General features: G+C 45.0%; 1 protein-coding gene across 1 annotated transcript in view; it reads right to left on the minus strand.

Moving 5' to 3' along the window:
- Positions 1 to 21,272, minus strand: part of SMC3 (structural maintenance of chromosomes 3) — a 71,003-nt gene that overhangs the window by 32,489 nt on the left and 17,242 nt on the right. The window contains exons 3-10 of the mRNA XM_075935490.1: positions 18,722 to 18,760; positions 17,862 to 17,929; positions 14,828 to 14,899; positions 14,579 to 14,658; positions 12,968 to 13,046; positions 11,495 to 11,612; positions 7,966 to 8,141; positions 7,674 to 7,754 (exon numbers count right to left, since the gene is read on the minus strand). Of these exons, the coding sequence (XP_075791605.1) occupies positions 7,674 to 7,754; positions 7,966 to 8,141; positions 11,495 to 11,612; positions 12,968 to 13,046; positions 14,579 to 14,658; positions 14,828 to 14,899; positions 17,862 to 17,929; positions 18,722 to 18,760 (713 nt within the window). The remainder of the gene's footprint in view (positions 1 to 7,673; positions 7,755 to 7,965; positions 8,142 to 11,494; positions 11,613 to 12,967; positions 13,047 to 14,578; positions 14,659 to 14,827; positions 14,900 to 17,861; positions 17,930 to 18,721; positions 18,761 to 21,272) is intronic.

The following is a 21,272-nucleotide window of genomic DNA, read 5'->3' on the forward strand; positions in this document are numbered from 1 at the left end:
ATTCAACACTGACAAGGCACCAACCAAGAACAAAGACCACACACACACACACACACACACACACACACACACACACACACCCCCCCACAGATTTGAGGACTGCAGAGCCCACCCTTGCATCCTCCCTGGCCTGTTGAGGTGGCGCATAGTGTGTTGCAAACGTGTGAAGGGAAGACCAGGTGGCTGGCCTGCAAATTTCAGTGATTGGTACCTGGGCACCAAAGGCTACCGAGGACGCCTGTGCCCTGGTAGAGTGTGCCTTCACCCTGGGTGGGGTTTTACCAGCCAGTTGATAACACTCTGCTATACATTGCACCACCCATCTTGATAACCTTTGCGTAGAAATAGGTAAACCTTTCCCCTTATCCCCAAACGCAACGAACAATTGTTGGGATTTACAGAAGAGCTTGGTTCGGTCAATATAGAACGCCAGCGCTTGCTTGGCATCCAGGGAGTGTAGCACACGCTCCTTAGAGGAGGCGTGAGGTTTAGGGAAGAACACCGGTAGATAAATCTCCTGGGACAGGTGAAAAGGTAAAACCACCTTCGGGAGAAAGGCCAGATGAGGCCGTAGCCTTACGTTATCGTGCAAAAAAACAAGGTAGGGCAGTTCTATAGTTAGCGCCCTTAGCTCTGATACCCTTCTAGCAGACGTAATGGCTACTATGAAAGCAACCTTCAATGAAAGGTGCTTCAATGAACAAGTAGCCAATGGCTCAAAAGGAGGGGACATAAGCCTGCGTAGGACCAGGTATAGGTTCCAGGCAGGGTGCGGAGCCCTCACCAAGGGGTACAATTCCACCTGGTTAGAAAAAAGAGAGGCTCCTGCCATACCAACATGGAAGGCGGAGAGAGATGCCACATGGACTTTGATAGAAGAAAAAGACAGGCCACTAGATCAGAGTTGAAAGAGATAGTCGAGAATAGTTGGAATAGGGGCCGAGGACGGGTGTACTCCTCTCCGGGACGCCCAAGACGAGAAGCGCCGCCACTGGCAGCGTACGACCGTCTAGTAGAGGGCTTCCTGCTGCTAAGGAGCACCATCTGTACTTGTTGGGAACATTCCCTTTCTGGTTGGTTCAACCACGGATAAACCAGGCTGTTAGGTGAAGAGACCGGAGATCCGGGTGAACCATTATCCCCCCCCGTCCCAAGGCTGAGTTAGCAGGTCCCGAACTGGAAGGAGTGCTATAGGGTCTTGGGTCAGCATGTCCACCAGGATGGGGAACCAGAACTGTCTGGGCCACCTGGGGGCTATGAGGATAATCGAGGACCGAAAAGTTCTCGCTCTGGTCAGTACCCTGGAAATTAGGGGAAACGGGGGAAAGCATAGAGAACGCCCTTTGGCCACGTGGTCTTTAGGGCGTCTCCCCTGGAGAATTTCCCCAGCCCCAGCTGGGAACAGTAGTTCCTGCACTTGGCATTGCGTGCCGAGGCGAACAGGTCTAGGAGGGGATAGCCCCACCTGTGGAAAACCCGCTTGAGGACAGAGTCCTTGAGCGACCACTCGTGGGCTCCAAAGGACCTGCTCAGTGTGTCCGCTAACAGGTTTTTGCACCTGGGGAGGTACTCCACCTGAGGCGTGATATTGTACGTGACACACAGGTGCCAGAGACGCAGGGCCTCCTTGCAGAGGGGTGGCAAACGTGCCCCACCCTGCTTGTTGAGGTAGAAAACCGCTGCAGTGTTGTCCATACGCACCAGGATTGAGCGGTGGGAGAGCCTCAGAAGGAATGCTTCGCAGGCCCTCCTCACCGCCCGCAATTCCTGGACGTTGATGTGTAGGGTCCGTTCAGAAAGGAACCAGAGGCCCTGAGTTCTGTGGCACCCAAGGTGTGCTCCCCATCCCAGGTAGGACGCATCGGTGATCAGCGTCAGTGATGGGGGAGGGGCATTGAAGGGAACCCCGCTGCGCACCACGGATTCCTGGGTCCACCAGAGTAGGGAGTCCAGAATGTCCGGGGGCACTGTAACTATGGAGTCCCATAGACCCTTGGATTGGCAGAAGACCTTCGCCAACCACGCCTGCAGAGGTCTCATTCTCATCCTGGCATGGCGCACCGAGTATGTGCAGGCTGCCATATGGCCCAGGAGCCTGGAGCAGACCCGAGGTGTCGTGATGGGGGACTGATTTAGCCCTGAGATCAACTCCACTATGGAGAGGAAACTGCTGTGGGGCAGGAACGCTCTTGCCACCTTTGCATCAAGGAGGGCTCCCACAAATTCTATCCTCTGGGAGGGGGTCAGGGATGACTTCGACATTTATCATGAGCCCTAACCTTAAGAAGAGAGCTCTTATGAGTGTGACATGAGCTTCTACCTGCTCATACAAGCGACCTCGGATTAGCCAATCGTCGAGGTATGGGAACACAAGTATCCCTCGATTGCGCAGAAAAGCGGCAATCACAGCCATACATTTTGTAAATACCCTTGGTGCCGTACATAACCCAAAGGGGAGTACCGTAAACTGAAAATGGCAACGGCCCACCATAAACCGGAGGAACCTCCTGTGACTGGGCCTGATTGCCACATAGTAGTAGGTATCTTTTAGGTCGAGAGTCACGTACCAGTCGCAGCACTGGGATGACCGAGGCCAAAGTCACCATTCTGAACTTGTGTTTTACAACTGCCTTGTTTAAGTATCGCAGGTCCAGGATAGGACGAACTCCCCCTTTTGGTTTCGGAACAACAAAGTAACGAGAGTAAAACCCCCTGCCCCGCAAATGCGGAGGGACCCCCTCTATTGCTCCTTTTTCGAGGAGCACCGCCACTTCCTGAGACAGGATGTGTTCGTGAGGGGTGTCCTTTACTAGGGACAGAGTAGGGGGTTTTGAAGGCGGTGGGCCCAGGAATGGGATAGAATAGCCCGTATTTACTATGTTTAGGACCCAGGCATCTGATGTTATCAGGGCCCATGCCTGGGCAAAACGGGATAGCCGGGCCCCAAACGGGGGGCCAGGTTGGCAGACTGGTACGGGACTCTCGAATACTGTGTCAAAACAGGGGCTTGCCCTGATTGGGAGGGCCGTGGGGACCTGCCCGCTGGGGATCTGACCCAGGGCGACAACGTTGACCCCTAGTCCCCTGAGGGTGCGCAGCCACCCCGGAACCTCCACCGGAGGCCCGGGAGCGGCGCCTCCAGAAATCCCCTGGGGGACCTGGGGCTGCACTCTACCCTGCTGCCTATAAGGCAGTTGTCGCCGCTGCGCGGCCGGCGTATGTATGCCCAAGGACTTCAGAGTTGACCTAGTGTCCTTTAGGGTATGGAGCCTGGAATCAGTGTGCTCCGAGAACAGTCTTCCCTTCAAAGGGCAAGTCCTGGATAATGTGCTGCACATCCAAGGGAATCCCCGAGACGTGGAGCCACGCCCCGCGACGCATAACGACACCAGTCGCCATGGTGCAGGCTGCCGAGTCCACAGTGTCCAATGCCGCTTGGAGGGCAGTTAGTGTAATGACTTTACCCTCGAAAGCCATAGCCGCAAACTCTTGGCGGTCCTCCATCGGGAGTCGGTCTCTAAATTTTTCGACCGCCTGCCAGGTGTTAAAAGCATACCTGCTCAGCATCGCCTGCTGGTTAGCGATGTGGAGCTGTAGAGCACCTGTAGCGTAGACCTTACGGCCCAGCAAGTCCAGCTTCTTAGGCTCCCTTGCCTTTGGAGAAGGCCCGGGCTGGGGAAGCCTTTCTTTTTGGGCCGCGGCCTGTATGACCAAGGATCCTGGGATGGGCTGGGAATAAAGGAATTCATGCCCCGACTGCGGGATGAAATAACGCCTCTCTACCCCTTTTAGGGTAGGGGTTAAGGTCGCTGGCATTTGCCACAGGGCATTAGTAATTTTGGAAACAGTTTTATTGAGCGGTAAGGCGAACCGTGTAGGGGTGTCCTCCCTGAGGATGTCCACCATTGGATCGGCGTCCTTAATTATGGGCTCCACCAGAACAGCCAGGTTGGAAGCCATGCGCCGCAGGAGATCCTGGTGTGCTCTGGCATCCATTGATGGCAGACCAGGTGCTGGGTCCGCTAGTGCCTCGTCGGAGGAGGACGACGACGACTCCTGCAGCAACACAGGAGCGGTCGTGGCCAACTGTGGGGCCAGTTGGACGGTCTGAGCCTCCGGGGGGGCCTGTCTCCGGTGCCAGTGGTTGCGGTGCCGCAGGATCATGTTGCAGTACCCGAAGGGGGGAGGAAGGCGCCCTGAACAGGGACGCCAATGGGTGGGAACGGTGCCCTGAAGCCTCCGACCCTATAGGTAGTGGCGGCTGACCCTGCCACTGATGGTAGGCCCAGGGGGTCCAAAAAGGCCACTGCGGGTGCGGGGGCCACATCTGCTGGTTGTGGTCCCTCCGGTGTCTGAATCTGGACCTGTGAGTCGAGGATGCTCCCGATGACCCCGACCGTACCGACACCGCGTCCGAGTCCGAAGAGTAATCGGACTCCGGCCAAGGCGGAGCCGACGAGGAGTGTGGAGCAAACTTGGCCATCGACTCAGGTTTGCCCGCATGAGCGCAGCGAGGATGTGCCGTCTGCAGCACTGGGGGACCCATGCCCGGTGCCATAAGGGTCGTTGGTAATTGTGGTACCGGGGGACCCAGACCCGGTGTGGCGAATTCTTCCGGGTGCAGAGCAGCCAGCTGTGGCACCTGGGTGCCGAGGCCCGGTGTCAGTTGTGTCGTCAATGACTGCGGCACCGGGGTACCCAGGCCCGGTGCCGTTTGCGACGCCACTAGCTGCGGCACCGAGGTGCTCAGGCTTGGTGCCGGTTGCAACGCCAGTATTTGTGGCACCGGGGTGCCTAGGCCCGGTGCCGAGTGTGTCGTGTGGAGATGCAGCACCGGGGTGCCCAGGCCCGGTGCCGGCTGCGTCGCCAGTAGCTGTGGGACCGAGGCGCTCAGGCTCGGTGTCGTTTGCGATGCCAGGAGTTGCAGCACCAACATCCGCGGCACCGGGGTGTCCAGGCCCGGTGCCGTTTGAGACACCGGCAGATGCGGTGCCAGGATGCCCAGGCCCGGCGCCGATTGTGTCGTCTGGAGTTGCAGCACCGGGGTGCTCAGGCCCGGTGCCGGTTGAGTGGCCAGTAGCTGAGTCATGCCTGACTGCAACGGCACCAGGGTGCCCAGGCCCTGTGCTGGGGTAGACCACAGGGTTGATGCTGGTGCCAATGACGGCACGGAGACAGACGCCGACTCCTGGGAGTGTCTGGATGCCACCTGGCCATGGGGGTATGACACCAGTACCGCCAAACGGGGCCCTGGTACAGCAGTAAGCAGTGATCTGCCATGACTTGAAGCTCCCTGAGACTGACTACTCGGCGCCGTGAAGGGTGCCGCAGTAGCAGTGGGAACCGACCCCACCGGGGGTGGTCCCAACGCATAAGCCACCTTAGCATGCTGATCTGGGCCATGCAGGGGCGACGACGGTGCCCTCCGAGTCTCCAACGAGGGCGACCTCGACCCGTCCGAGTCGACCGACGATGGCGGGGAGGTCGTGAGACTAATTAGGTCCTGCGCCACTTCAAATGTGTCCGGCGTGGACGGACGATGAGAGGGCAGGCGACCGGGACTAACCAGGCCCCCTCAGTGCCGACGGTGGACCGGAGGGGAAACACGCACCGGTGAACTGCCGCTGCGGTGTCCGGCAGAAACTGGTTTCTTTGACAGAGACCTGCCCCGGGACTTCTTCTCCCTCTTAGATGGCAGTGAGTGAGACCGGTGCCGGGACCTTGACGTCGATGTCCGGTGCTGACGTGCAGCCTCACGCGTGGAGGCCGGTGCGCTGCGCACCGCGGGCTGGTCCGGCGGCACCGGTTGAAGCGCCATCTCCATAAGGAGAAGTTTCAAGCGGGAAACCCTTTCTTTTCTCGTACGGGGCTTGAAACAGACTTGCAGATTTGGCAGGCAATAACTAGATGAGCCTCACCCAGACACTTAAGGCAGCTGTCATGTGGGTCGCCCCTGGGCAAAAACTTCCCGCAGTCAGCGCACGCCTTGAAGCCTTGCGGCCCTGGCATTCCTTACCCCCAAGGAGGAAGGAGCAAAACAAAGAACCTAACTATACAAACTATTTACAATGTGAGAAACGGGAACCATTAACTATCTAAGCCTAAGCGGGGGGGGGGGGGAAGAGAGAGAGAGAGACAGAGACAGAGAGAGGCAGAGAGAGGCAGAGAGAGGCAGAGAGAGGCAGAGAGAGAGAGAGACGCTCCAACGACCATCACGGTGGTAAGAAGGAACTGAGGTGGGGCAGCGCCGGCAGGGGTACTTATGCCCCACCATGGCGGCGCCACTCCAGGGGGCACCCCGCTGGCGCTATGGGCACTGCTAGGGAAAATGCTCCGGAAGACGTGGTGCACGCAGCCGCACACCTACTTCGAATGGACATGAGCAACCATTCGAAGAAGAAACAATTATTAAATTATCTGTTCCCAACATCAATACCTATAAGGCTAAGTAAGTTACCCCTTAACCTTCTCAATGTTAAGTAGACTGAACTTTTTGACTATCACTATAAGACATGCTTTCAAATCCTTTAATTATTTTAATGGCACTTCTCTGAACCTGCTATCATTTATCAATATCCTTCTTGAATTGCAGACACTGGAACCAGACATAATATTCCTGCAGTGGTTGCACCAGTGTCAAATAGAGACTTAAAATAAGCCCTAGGCTCCAACTCAAGAGATCCCCTTTATGGATCACATTAGTTCACATCTTTTTCAGAATCCTGATTACCAAGATACAGGATGAGGAATTGTAAGTATGACCTCCGTTCTTTGCTCCCAGATATATATATATATTATAAAGCATGCTGGTTTGCCGGTGTCCTACTTGCCTAGCACTGCAGATCAGTCCACACCACAGAACTCTCTTTCACTAGTTACCACTTCCCAATCTTTGTGCTGTCTGTAAAGACTAAGATTTTGTCAGATATTTTCAGTGAAAGTCACAGGCAGATCATGGGCAATAAGAAAAATTCATAGACACCCATGATCCACCTGTGACTTTTACTAAAAAAGAAAGAAAGAAAATGGGGAGCTACACCACTACTGCCCACAGGAGCCCAGAACTCCCAGAGGCTCCAACTGCATGGGAACTGCCAGGTGCTCCTGTCACAGAAGGACCTGGTGCCTCCCAGGCAGCAGGGGCATAAGTCATGGAATCCAGGACTTTCACAATCTCCATAGCTACAAGTTATGATTCTGTTTTCTTCAAAGACATTGATAAAAATGTTATACAAGGCAAATAACCTCTCTGATTATTCCCCACTAGAAACACATTTGCTCAATGATTCCCCATTTACAATTACATTTTGAGACCTCTGAACCAGTTTTCAAGTGCGTTTACTGTGAGCCATGTTAATTTTCTGTCATTCTAGGTTTTTCTTTAATTACGTTATTTTGTACCAAGTCAAATGCCTCTAAGATGTTTAAAAATACTACATCATACATACTACCTTTGATCTCATATATCAAATTAGTTTGACAGGAACCACTTTTCATTGATTGCAACTATTTAATTATTTAATGCCAACGTCTGTGTTTAAATTCACTCAGATGAGAGACATCAGACTTAAAATGTTCCCACACAAAAAACTGATCCACAAGACTTTAAGGAAATTAGACTCCATTTGGTCAAAGCAAAAAACTTGAGTTAGTACACTGTTTCTAGATTTTACCTCCATTTTATCTCTAGCATCTTGTTGTGCATCTCTCAGCTGCCTTGATTTCTCTCCACTTGTCTCTCGTTTGGCAGAAAGCTGTACAGAAAAAATTCTGATTAAAACAGTCCTTTTTAAAATCACACATTGATTCAAAAGAAAATGTTAATGGGGTGCATCAAGCATTGTAATTTCACAATTTAACTATTCTATTTAGGTTAAGCAAGTGTCAACACAAAATTAAATTTAAATTTTAAGAGCCCATCACAGAGGAAATATATATATAATGCATGGTAACGAGATGCTTTACCTCATCAAGCTTAGCTCGTGTTTCATTGAGTTCCTGGTTATAGATGGTGTATTCTAATGCTCTCCTCATTTTATCCCACTTCTGATACTGAGCTAGCTCTTCTTTCTCCTCTTCCAGGGTATGCAATCGCTCTTCAATGTATTTCAACAATTCATTGATTTTTTCTCGTTTACCCTCTTTAGAAAAAAAGCAGCAAGACAAAGATAGCAAATTATTATATTCAGAAAGGTATTTGTTTTCTTTTTACATCAATCTCTTAGGTTACGTCTAGACTACATGCCTCTGTCGCCAGAGGCATGTAGATTAGGCTACCGGACATAGTAAAATGAAGCGGCGATTTAAATAATCACCGCTTCATTTAAATTTACATGGCTGCCGCGCTGAGCCGACAAACAGCTGATCAGCTGTTTGTCGGCTCAGCGCGGCAGCCACATAAATTTAAATGAAGCGGCGATTATTTAAATCGCCGCTTCATTTTACTATGTCCGGTAGCCTAATCTACATGCCTCTGTCGCCAGAGGCATGTAGTCTAGACGTACCCTTATTGTTGACTTATAAGAAAAGCTTTTGATTTAAAACAAAAAACAAACCCTCTGTCTGTTTAAGGTACAGCCCCCTTTCCAAAAGCTCACACTAGTCCAACTCTACATCTGTTTCTCAACAGAGGTCAGTTAATAGACAACTATTCTGAGCATCTATGTAATAGAATGAAATCATCTCTGGACTTTGCAAAAATATCATATTTAGGTATCTTCTGGAATCAAAATATCAAAAATTGAAAGAAAAAAAAAAACTTACTTTTATAAAAGTATTTCACTCAATCTCAGCACTAACAGAATCTAATATAAATTCCATGTCTCTCAAGAACAGGATAATTTAAGTCAATTCAAACTGCGTTGTACAAGCTCACAATCCAGAAATCTAATGAGGATAATTGAATTGTCAATGAAAATTTATTCAGAAGACTACACAAACCACAGCAACAGCCTTTTATGGATACCATGTTCCATAAAGTAAAAGGGATAGAGTGGTGTGTAAGCAATGTAGAAACTGCAGAATATAGTCAAAGGAACCACCTCACAAATTCTGGCAGAACCACCATACTGGTGTGGAGAAGTGTGTCAATGCAAGACAAAGGGGGAGGAGGGTTACACATTAAGCCTCTTAAACTTTCCATTGTGAAGAGCAAACAAATACAACCATTCATTTAAATAGATGTCTAAAGGAAGAACAAAAATGGATGTCAAAATATTAATGCATGACATGCTGATGATCAGATACAATGTCTAAGATACAAGATTCATTCCAATGAAGTTAGAGAAGTTCAAAGAATGCACAACATCTGTGTCTAGAAAAAAGGGCATCTGATATGCAAATCAGGTCTCAATCTATTGAACACCCAAACCAAAGGGGGGGGGGGGGGGAAATCTATCCACTTCTTCAGAAACTAGAATATGCATAAAATTTACAACAAACAGAAATACAGAAGGCAGATAGACAATACGGAAGATAAAAATGGTTTCTGCGAACTATTTGACACTACCAGAGAGAGAGGCAAAAGAGAGGCAGGAGACAATGCTAACTATGCAAACACCATTTTCATGGGAAATTGATTAGGACTCCCTCTACATAACTATAATTTCCCAAGCACTTCTCTTGAGCATCTGATGAGGATTTTAATAGTAACATACTGACATGATTATTCAAACAATGTTTTACAGGCTTTCTTGAATAAACATTAAGCTGAAGAGTCTGTTATTTTTAATACATAGTTTTAAGCAAGGTAAAAACATAACTAAATTACATAAATAAGCCAACAAACTTTTAAAAGCTTTTAAAAACTGAGGAACTTTCTGTGAATTAAATCAGTGTTTTTGCCTGTAACTATAAGATTGCACAGACTGCTGCTTTCTAAAGGCATTCTTATCTTCTATAAAACAGCAATGTACATTAAAAATCAAGTATTTTTTGGGTGACATAAGCATTAAAGTATTTAAATTGATTTCGGAGTTAAATTATTCTGCAAATTGACACGACAGGTTCAATGCACTACAGTTTTGGATAGGTTTGAAAAATAGTCTCAGAGGGGTAGACATTTTAGTCTGTAACTTTAAAATGAACAAATAGTCCAGTGGCACTTTAAAGACTAACAAATATATATGGTATTATGAGCTTTTGTGGGCAAAGCCACTTCAGAAGAATGGCTTTTGTCTTTCACAATCATTATATGTTGACCAAATGTTTTTTTGTTTTGTTTTCTACAAAAGCCTTTGCTATGAACAGAATTAGCTATTTTTCAAAAGCAAGTAGTATGCCACAGGACCATTCGTTTTTGAAAAATAGATAATTCTACTCATAGCAAAGGCTTCGGTTAAGAAAAAAAAACACACACACACATTTGGTTCATGACAAATTCCATGACAATCACAGCTAAATCCTGATGCAACACTGATCTTTTGTCAGGCAGCCTACCTCTATTTCCCAGGCCTTGAATACTTGATATGGCCCAGGCAGCCAAACTCAGAACCTCCTTCTTCCCCCATGTATGCCAGACAAGGGGGTCAGCCAGGAGCCATTTTCAAAGATTTGGTGCCTGGTCTTCAGCTGTTGTGTTTTTCAGGGAGTCCAGCATGCCAGCCTGCACTTCTAGCTCCCCCTCAAATGGAAGCAAATTAGGCTCCAACTCTAGCTCCATGGAACAGTGCAGGGAGAACGCACTGTAATCCAATTAACTTCCATTCATGGGGAAAGTCGGAGAACAAGAGACAGCTGCATCCAGCATCAGCTAGGGCAAGAACATAAAACCAAACACTGGAAGCCTGTCTATAGCAAGAGTGAATTTCATTGTATTAAAAAAAAAAAAAAAAAAAAAATCTGTGGCATCTTGGAAAAGTGTCAAACGTTTCAAATTCTCAATGTGTGGAGTTCACTGCTCCCTGACTGAAATGAATGGGAAGTTTACAGATATCAGGTTAGATAAAGCTTTTGTTTCAGGGTACTTCAGACTCAGGAAGACATTAATGCCAGCATACATGTATGTCTACAAATAAGGACTAGAAATGTAATTTTTAAAAAGAAAAAAGCAACTCTGGAGCATAAAGTAGCAAGTCACAGTAGCATACATGATGCTATGGTCCTAATTTTGAATCTGCTGGCTTTAAGTTTCTAAGTATAACCACCAAGCTTTATTGAAAAATGTTACATATTTTAACAGTTCTAGTGGATTAAAATTTCCCTTCTCACCACTTTAATGCACCATGCTATGTACTGGTTAACTGCCACCTGCAATCTAGCAGTAGGATACATGTGTAGGTGTTTCATAGAGACTTTGTGAAGTCCTTTGGGATCTTCAGAGTGTAAGAAAAAAAGAAATAATTTAACTCAAGTTTATTGAACATTTACAAATAAAAAAATCAAATAATTTTAACAAGCAAATTGTAAACCCTTGAAATTGATGGAACTATTGCAGCACGAACCAAGACACTTGTTATATAAAAGAAACATGGGGGATAAAGAGAACTATTTTTACCTGTTTCTTTCATTAAAGAAATACTTTCTTCTTTACGCTCATCATACACTCTGGTACCAGCTACTTCTCTTAACAGCTTCAGTCTCTGAGAGTCAGGAGCTGTGGCCATCTGGTTGATCTAAGAATTCAAGAAAATAAAAACAAGATTACATTCTGAACATCATGTTCTTTAGATAGCAATGATTACAGCAGAACTTCATTAATTCTCACCTATTTTACCAACAGACCTGATAACTCTTTCCAGTAAGATATCATGCTTAAAATCAAGCTAGTATGATGCACTGAGCTAAAAATCCACCACGCCAATTTCTGATATAGACTTGCTTAAGGATACAATTCTCCAGGACTTTTTCCCCCCTTCAGAAAATTAGAAATTCTAATTTATCCTATTTTCCTCCTTTTGAGAGATTGTCTTTAAAAATAATTAGACAGGAAGCTGTATATTTTTATGATTCTGCTTATAATTCATTTTTATTGAATTTCAAATGCAAGCAGACTTCAGTGAAACACATTAGGACAGTATTTCTTAGACTTCAAAAGGGAGAAAATGTATTACTTTAAACAGATTTTCAAAGATTCTCAATGCTGAACATTAATATTGTGTTGCTGCAAAGCCACTTTTTATTTTACCTATTTCCATAAAACCACATACACTTCAACATGTTTATGCCAAACAAAACAAAAAAAATCCCTCAGCACCTGGTGCTCTAAAATTCCTGAAACTGCATATGGACTCTAAATTCTGATGAAGAATGGTGAAAGATTCTATTGAATAATAGTGAATCTGACACAGTATAAATTTGTTAAATTGCTGCATCCTTACAGTATATGTGTAAATAAATGTTTTCAATTTTTACAAAGCATGAAGAATAGCATACCTACTTTAGCTTTTAACCTACAATAGGATTCATGCAGGCTGACGCCTGCAATAGCACAGAATTATTTTAACTCAAGTTTTGTATTTGCTGTACAACAGAACGTGGCAGATTGGGGAACGAAAACATATATTATGTTCCTAAACTGGAATTATTGATAATGCTCTAATTTTTTTCAGTTTTGCTTACTAGTCAAATGCTTTCCGATAAAATGAGTAATGAGCTTTCCAATAATTGGTCAAAAGAACTATTTTTAGGATTATGAAGTCAAAATAATGAATACAGATAACTGGAAGTCATGTCTTATCCAACAATGAAAGTCAAACAAGTTAAATACTAACATTTCTGTAAAACAAGTTTCCAAAATTTTTTGAACTGCAAAATACAATATTTAGAAATACAAAACAAAAATTGATAAAGTGGAGTAGAATCATTTGCAAAGTAAGAGTGCACAGAAAGAACTAGCCATTTCTATTTAATAAGGTGTTCTTTTTACTTTTAAACTATTCATTTGCAATAATTAAGTTAAACTGTAGTCCTCCAAAAAAATCTGAACTTTGTGAGTAATTTGATTTTTATCTGTGATAATCAATCTTACCTTTCCTTGTTTGACAATATAGTACGGATTACTGCGAGAAAACCCAGCACTCTCAAGAAGGTTCATCACATCATTTTTCCTGTAAATCATATTTCTCAAATAGTAAGTATATAATTGTTAAAAAAAAACCACTACATATGACAAACAAGACAACTCAGATTCAGCAAAACAATGCTAACCCTACAAAGAAGATAATACAAATACTGCCTGTGATACATGCTCTTCATTACAGACGCTCTTCAAAGAAGTTTCTATACATAATATCTAATAATGTATTACAACCCAAATTGATGAACAATAAATGAAAGAATAAATCAGAAAGAAATTAAGCAAGATAAACGGGGCTGGAAGCAATTACAACTAAGAAAGGCACATCTCACACCACAGCAGGCTAGGATAGGTAACAAAAACTGATATTGTAAAGAATTGTTTGGAATTTAGCATAAAATTTTTCTTCTTTTCCTATTTTCAATTATTGAAAGCAAGTTGCTGACGATTATACAATTAATGCAACAGCATTAATGCTATCCAATAATTAACTAGGTCAGCCTGTGACTACTATTTCTGTTTGTATGTAAGTTGGAGTCTGTTCTGAAACAGTCTTATTGATATATAAAGGCCTGGTTTTTTCAAAAATAATTTTCTTCATGCACATTTGAGAGCACTATGTGAAACCCTAGAGAAGGTGCTCCACATCTCTACTAAGCATTACTGGCGGTCATACATTCAGGGTGACAAAAGACAAGTAAGAGAAAGCTTTAAGTTCATAAGTGGCTAGGACCAGAGGACTTGGGATGAAATTCTGTGCCATTTACAACCTGTACAATTTCACTAACTACAACACAGTTGTGTGGAGCAGAAGTCAATGCCAAATTTGATGCTAAAGCAGAGAACCTTGCTTTTGAGAAGATGGGAGTAGAAAGAAGAATACTTTGTGAAAGTTTAGGGTATGTTAGTTCTGGGTGGCCTTAAAACTACTGAATGCCATTTGACTAGGAAGAAAAAAACTGAAGAAAAAACAAATATGCATATTTAAAAAGTTATTTCAAAACAGGTTCCAGTGTAAAAACTGAAATGTATTGTTCTTCCATTGATTCTAATGGAGTTATTCTCTTCCTGTACTAACATCTCAACATACAAGCACTACCAGGAGTAGTGAACTTCCTACCAGTCCTGATCACATTGAGTAGGCCTAATGTGAGAATCTGACACAAAGCGTCTATAGAAACTGACCCCTAACTGGTCATACAGCAAATGGCTTCTTCATGTTCAAACTGTATAAATGGTAAATATTTAATTTAAAAATGTGTCAATTTAGTCTGAAAAAATAGTGACTTTTGGAAATACACAGGAGTTTTCTTCTATTAAATTAACTGGGTAGATCAATAGATATCAAATTCAATGCAGTCACAGCTCAGATATTATCCAAGGACTAAAAATAAAGATCTATTTATTAGCAGACTCTACTGATACTAAGTTCTTTTGCCAGCAATACTCTTATTATAAATTCATTTAATCAAAAAGAATATATAAATACATTCTAAATAAATCCACCACACTTTACAATATTGTGTATTCAGTTCAATTTGGGAGAAGAAAAGAAGTACCTACGTCACCATTTTCTTGTCTAAGAAATATTGGTCCTTTTTGGCTCCAATGACTCTGCGAAGCGAAACTTCCTCTTTATCGATCTTAAGAAAACAAGAAGTACAAAATTTAACCACTTGGAACAGTCATCTATGATTAATCATATTTACTGTAAAACTGGTCCAAAAGAGAATCACTTTTATGGAGAATCAAATAACTAAGAAGGTAGTCTAATAAAATTATGTATTTTTCTATAATTGTTTTTAAACTTACTGGCAATCTGTTGTCTGAGTTATCAAAAATAATTTCCACAAATGCTGAAATAACACGAGGACCAGTGCCTTCCTAAAGGGAAAAAAAAGAAGATCTTTATATTGGTTAGAGAGATTTAAAATGCAAATGTTTGTCTTAATTTCTCAAAGATTTAAAAGTTCATAAATACACATTACTAATTAAATAATTTTTAAACTTACATTTCTGAAAATAGACGAGAAGTGTGTGCCTCAAAAGGTCATATATGTACACTGTGTCCTCTGTCTACACTGCAGGAATTATAGACTATACCATAATGTGCATCAAGTGTATTGTATACTGTTGTTTGCTGCACAGTTGTAGACATTTGATGAAATTGAAGATACAGAACTCAAAATACTTTTAAAATAAATTATTTCATTAATATTTTGTAGTATGATAGAACCTCAGTTACAAATATCCCAGGAATGGATGTTGTTTATAACTCTGAAAGGTTTGTAGCTCTGAACAAAACATGTTTGTTCTTTCAAAACTTTTACAAGTTGAACAATGACTTAGTTTTGAAACTTTACTATCCAGAAGAAAAATGTAAAGTAAAAATGGAAAGCAGCAGTTAACAGTACTGGACTGGTCTGTGTCTCTGACTATGTCGTATGATTGGTCAATTCGTGACTCTAGTGCAGGGGTGGGCAATAATTTCTGGGGAGAGCACTTCACCAATTTTGGTAGTGGTGGCAGGCCAGCCCCAGAAGGGGCAGGGCCTCAAGCAGAAGGGGCGGTGCCTCGGGCAGAAGGAGGCAGTTCCCTCTATGCGCCACGTCACTGGTGGGGGGGGGGGGGGGAAGGGAGGTGGAGAAAGAGACTTGGCACACTCCCCTATGGAGCAGAGGAGCACATGAGGTTTCTTGCACCTGATCCGCTCTGCGAGGGCCATGTGGCACCTGCAGGGAACAGCCAACCGTTTTGAACAATTGGAAGTTCCCTCTGGAGTCACGTGCCCCTGGTGGGGGGAGGAGACTTTGCTCACTTCCCTGCCCCCAAGTCCCAACCGACTTGAGGGTGCGCGAGCGCACAAAATCTCCCGCCTCCACCCTGATGGGGTGTATGAAGCCTAAAGGGAACTGCCAGCTGTTTTGAACAGATGGTGGTTCCCCCTGGTGCTGCGTGTCCCTGTGAGGTGTGGGGGATATTGTGCACTCCCCTGCTCTGGGTCTCAATTGGCCTGGAAGCAAGGTGGGGTGCGGGCCGGATCAAATGGCTTTGTGCGCCACATCCAGACCACGGGCTAGATCTTGCCCACCCCTGCTCTAGTGTTTGTAACTCTGAGGTTCTATTGAACTGCAACTTTCCTGACTGACCATATTATCATATAGTTAGGTTTATACGCTGAAGAGAAGATTCCCTATTAAACTCAGATTCTAATTTAGAAAAATCACTGGTTATAGAACTGCAGCAATATTATATTTTGCTCAACAAGCTAAATATGAGTCAACAGTGTGACACTGTTAAAAAAAAAAGCCAACATGATTCTAGGATGCATTAACAGGTGTGTTGTGAGCAAGACATGAAAAGTCAGTCTTCTGCTCTACTCTGCGCTGATTAGGCCTCAGTTGGAGTATTGTGTACAGTTCTGGGTGCCACATTTCAAGAAGGATGGGGAGAAATTGGAGAAGGTCCAGAGAAGAGCAACAAGAATGACTAAAGGTCTAGAGAACATGACCTATGAAGAAAGACTGAAAGAATTGGGCTTGTTTAGTTTGGAAAAGAGAAGATTGAGAGGGGACATGATAGCAGTTTTCAGGTATCTAAAAGGGTGTCAAAAGGAGGAGGGAGAAAACTTGTTCTTCCTGGCCTCTGAAAATAGAACAAAAAGCAATGGGCTTAAACGGCAGCAAGGGAGGTTTAGGTTGGACGTTAGGAAAAAGTTCCTAACTGTCAGGGTGGTTAAACACTGGAATAAATTGCCTAGGGTAGTTGTGGAATCTCCATCTCTGGAGATATTCAAGAGTAGGTTAGATAAATGTCTATCAGGGATGGCCTAGACCAGGGGTCTCCAAACTACGGCCCGGATGCGGCCCACGAGGCCCTCTCATCCAGCCCGTGGAGACCGTCCCTGGGGCGCCGCCGAACGGGACCTTCTTGCCGCGGGGGGGGGGGGGGGCCTGTCAGGGGTGTGCGGCGTGTACTCACGCCGCGCCGGGGCAGGAGAAGCGGGCCGCTCTGCTGACAAGCGGCCGCGCGGCGGCAAACGGCGCAGGGGGCGGGGGTTAGCACGGGCGGCATTCCCCCGCCCAGACTGACAGGGCAGCCGGCCAATCAGGGGGCAGGATGGACGGTGGTGGTAACGCCCGCCCGGCGACGTGCGGGGGAACGTGAACCCCGGCGGGAACTTTAAAAAGGTGACCCCTTCCGCCCGGGGGGGGGGGGGGGGGGGAAGGAGTGAGCGGTGGCAAGCAGGAGGGGAGGACAGCGTGCAGAGGAAGGGGAGAGCAGGGGGAAAAGCCCCCCCCCCCCTTCCGGGAGAAACGGATTCGCAAAGCCAGAAATGTCTGCTATTTTGGCATCCAGGAAACAATTTCACCATTCACACTAATACAGGTGTTCATGTGTAGTGTATCAATGTGTTATTAAATAATAACTGAATAAAATAATATTAAATAAATAATTAAAAACAACATCCATGTTTTGATTGTTTTTTATTTGGACCTCAAGTGTGTAGTCGGCCCCCGAACTGCTGTTTGATAGTTAATGCGGCCCTCGGGCTGAAAAGTTTGGAGACCCCTGGCCTAGACAGTAGTGGGTCCTGCCATGAGGGCAGGGGACTTGACTTGATGACTTCTCAAGGTCTCTTCCAATCCTAGTATTCTATGATTAATTTATACCAAAGTAACTTTTGCCAGCAGGCACAGAGAAAAAGCAGCTATACACACTTTCAACAAGAACTGTTTTTAAGTATATTCATTCATTTATTTCAGACAGCTGCTTACCTTAAAACAACAAAATACTTTAACACATATTACATTCTTTTGGGGTTTTTTGTTTTAAATTCACTTACATGCAACAAAGCCAGTCTCTGCTCTGGGCGAAGATGACTAAACTCATCACTGAGGACAAACTGAATTGCTGTAATTAAAAAAAAAAAAATGCAACAATACAAAAGGTCTGTTCTTTCTTTTAAGAGCATTACTCAGTGTGCTTTTTTATAACCTAACTGCTGAGTGCAGGTTTAGAACATACGATGTTTAAAACTCCAGCCAGCACTTGGAGCTTTGTGTATACTAATGCTATTACTATATTCACTATTAATTGACACTGGTGTTAGAAAAAGTGATAAATATTTCCAAAAAATCATAGTGCAGATGTGGTCTCAAGGCAGCATAAGTGATAGTAAGCATATTGCTAGTCCCACAAGTTGTAGTCAAAAATGACAAAAGCACAATGAGGAAGCAGGCAGTGGCCACAGAGAGAAAGCAGGAACAACAGGATGGCAAACCCCAGCAATGGGGTGAGCAGGTTAAGTCGGAATCCCAAGAATCAGGGCCCCATTATGTTCCCTGATGGGGAGTCTTGCATCAATGCAATCTCTCAAAGCAAACCTGTACCCTACACTCCATCTTCTAGGGAAGAATAGATATCCAAAAAGCTGCCTTATTCAATCTAACACACTCTGGGGTGGTCTGTTTTTTTTTTTAAAATGACACCAACAATTTAGAATTTACTCAGTTAAAAGCGTTAACTGATACTACACACACTTGATTTTCCCCATCTTATTTTTAAAGACTTCCCCTCCCCTGCCCCTATTTTGCAATGTAAAAGATACGCATGAGAAACTAAATAAGTGCATAAAGTAAAAGTGAAAAGAAGTTTATTGATTTCAAGGTCATTTAATTTACACGTGGCATCCACAATACGTACCATAGAAAAAGTTACTTTTCCCAGATCCATTTCTTCCCACTAAATATGAAAAATAAAATTATAAATTCAGAAATGTTCATGAATTTAAATAAAGTAATATGACAATACATGACTCTTTGGAAAGGAATTTAAGAAATCAGCTTTAGTAGATCTGGACTAAATACCATCTTCCAGGAATCAAGTAACCTTACAGCATGGATCAGAGAGTCATTACCTGAACAAGATTGACAGGGAATTGGGACCAGCGGCTGTTCTTTCTCCCAATAGACAAATAACGGTGATCTACAAAACCTATAAGAACATTTTATACCCAAAACAGTTATATTAAACCAAACCGATTTATAATAGTCATTCTTTGTATTTCTGCTACTAACATATGTCCAGGTTACATCAGTTTTAACCGTGGATCTATTTCTTAGATGCTTCATTTTCAATCCTGTATATTTTACAAGAATAGATTTATGTCTATATGCCCATGGTCACCAACCTGTCCATCGTGAGGGCCCGAACAGTCGATTGTGAGGCGTTCGGGAGTTCCCTCATTTCCTCCCACTCCCAAGAAGCCCCACTGTCTACCACACCAGCTTCCCATGGGGTGGATGGAAGTGGGGAGTTGCGTGCCACTTCCGGGGTTTCAGGCTGTTTCCCCTCCCCCAAATAGTCAGTGCGGTACCAGAACCAAGTCTGTGGCATGCCAGGGACTTCCCTGGAGGAGGTGCGCCCAAACTTCCCTCCTCTGCGGGGGGAATAGGAGTCCCCAGAGCAGGCAAGTGCTGGGACATGCTTTCCTGGGAGAAGGAGAGGAGGGGGGGAGAGAAAGAGGGAGAGGGGGAAGGAGGAGGATGCCTCCGAGCAGGCAAGTTCTGGAATGTGCTTCCCCTGCGAGGGGGAGAAGGTAGGAGTCCCCGGAGCTGGAGTGCGCCAGGAACTCCCTGTTCCCTGCCCCCACCAACAACCTGTCCCCTGCTGCAGCACCTTGTCCCATGTCCCCTGCTCCCATCAGCACAGTTGGGACCACATTAGAGAGGCTGGGGGGGGGGGGGGGGGGTTGGAGAAGGTGGTTTTTTTTGGCATCTCACTTGCGTAGCCCCAAATAACATTTCTGTGGGTCAGTGACCCCTGACTCAAAACAGGTTCCCCACCCTTCTCATAAATAAAAGACAATGCTGAAACTTTTTGTGTTTGACAATATTTTATTTAAAAATGAAGCCTGGCCAACAAACCCCTAACTGAGACCAAGCCCTCATCTGGCCGCAGCATCATAACACTTCTGCAGCACCCCCGGAACCTCAAATCTGAGCCCATCATACACTGGAACCACCTGTCCTGAGCCTCTCACATCCCCAAACTCCTGCACCCCCACATCCCCAGTCTTCTGCTACAGCACTTCTGCACCATCCACACACTGCAGATGTGTCCTGAGCCCATCATACTCCCTACCTCCCTGCCCTGATCGCCTCACATAGCCCAACCCAACTCCTGCAGCCCCACATCCACAAGCCTGTGGCTTGCTCAGTACCCCAACCTTTCACCTGACCCCAACACTCCTCAGCCTGGAGCCTCCGAGCCAGAATCCCCTTCTCCACCTCCTCCTGCATCCAAATTCCCTCCCAGAGCTTGCACCTCTCACCCCTTTCCACACCCAAATCCCTCGTTCCCACCCGTACCTCTTGTCTCAACCCAGTGAGGGTACGGCTAGACTGCAGAAGTTTTTTCTGGGATACCAGAAAAACACTTCTGCATCCAAGGACGCATTTGTTCTTCCGCTTTTTTTTTAGTGGAAGAGCAAACGTGCTCTTTTGGCAACCTCTGTATTCCCCGTACCACAAGGAATAAGGAGGCTTCTGAAAGAAGGGTTTTTTCCTGATATCTGGCCCAGTCTAGAAAGGCCAAATGATGGAAAAACCTCTTTCTACAGAAGAATCAGAAAAAAAAGCGGCAGTGTGGCCATACCCTGAGAGTGTATAAGGGCTGGGGATAGCAAGCGATGGAGAGGAGGATAGCAAGCGATGGAGAGAGGGCTGGGCTTCAAGGAAGGGGTGGAGTCTTGGGGGAAGGATGGGGTAGATCTTGGCTTGTTCTGACATTTAAAAAGTGATTTTGGGCATAAAAAGGTTGGAGACCACTGCTATATGCTGAGATAGATATTTGTTGTATGCAAGGGATCAAAGTCCTCAGCTTGCTGACGCATGAATTTCTTTGCAACTGAAAAATACCGTGGAACTAGAATTAAAGCAGCATCAAAACTATTTGCATAAGCAACTTGGTCTACACCAACATACAGTTTCAGATAATCAAATCAAGAAATGTAAATATTCTTATCACATTAATCTGACATTTTAAGAGATAATAATTTGACTTTTTCTTTTAAAAACAAAACTAGATTTTTTTTTTAAACTCTTCTTGAATGAGACTCAAGATGCACAAGACAGGAGCAAGCACTGTTACATTGCACATGCAATTATGCTAATATACTTCCATTCTCACCCATAGTTAGTTTGGCTACAAGACCTCTGTTGACCACACTTCAATTAACATGTTGGTTTTACTA

Source organism: Pelodiscus sinensis, chromosome 8, assembly GCF_049634645.1.
Source record: "Pelodiscus sinensis isolate JC-2024 chromosome 8, ASM4963464v1, whole genome shotgun sequence".
NCBI classification, from domain to species: Eukaryota; Metazoa; Chordata; order Testudines; family Trionychidae; genus Pelodiscus; species Pelodiscus sinensis.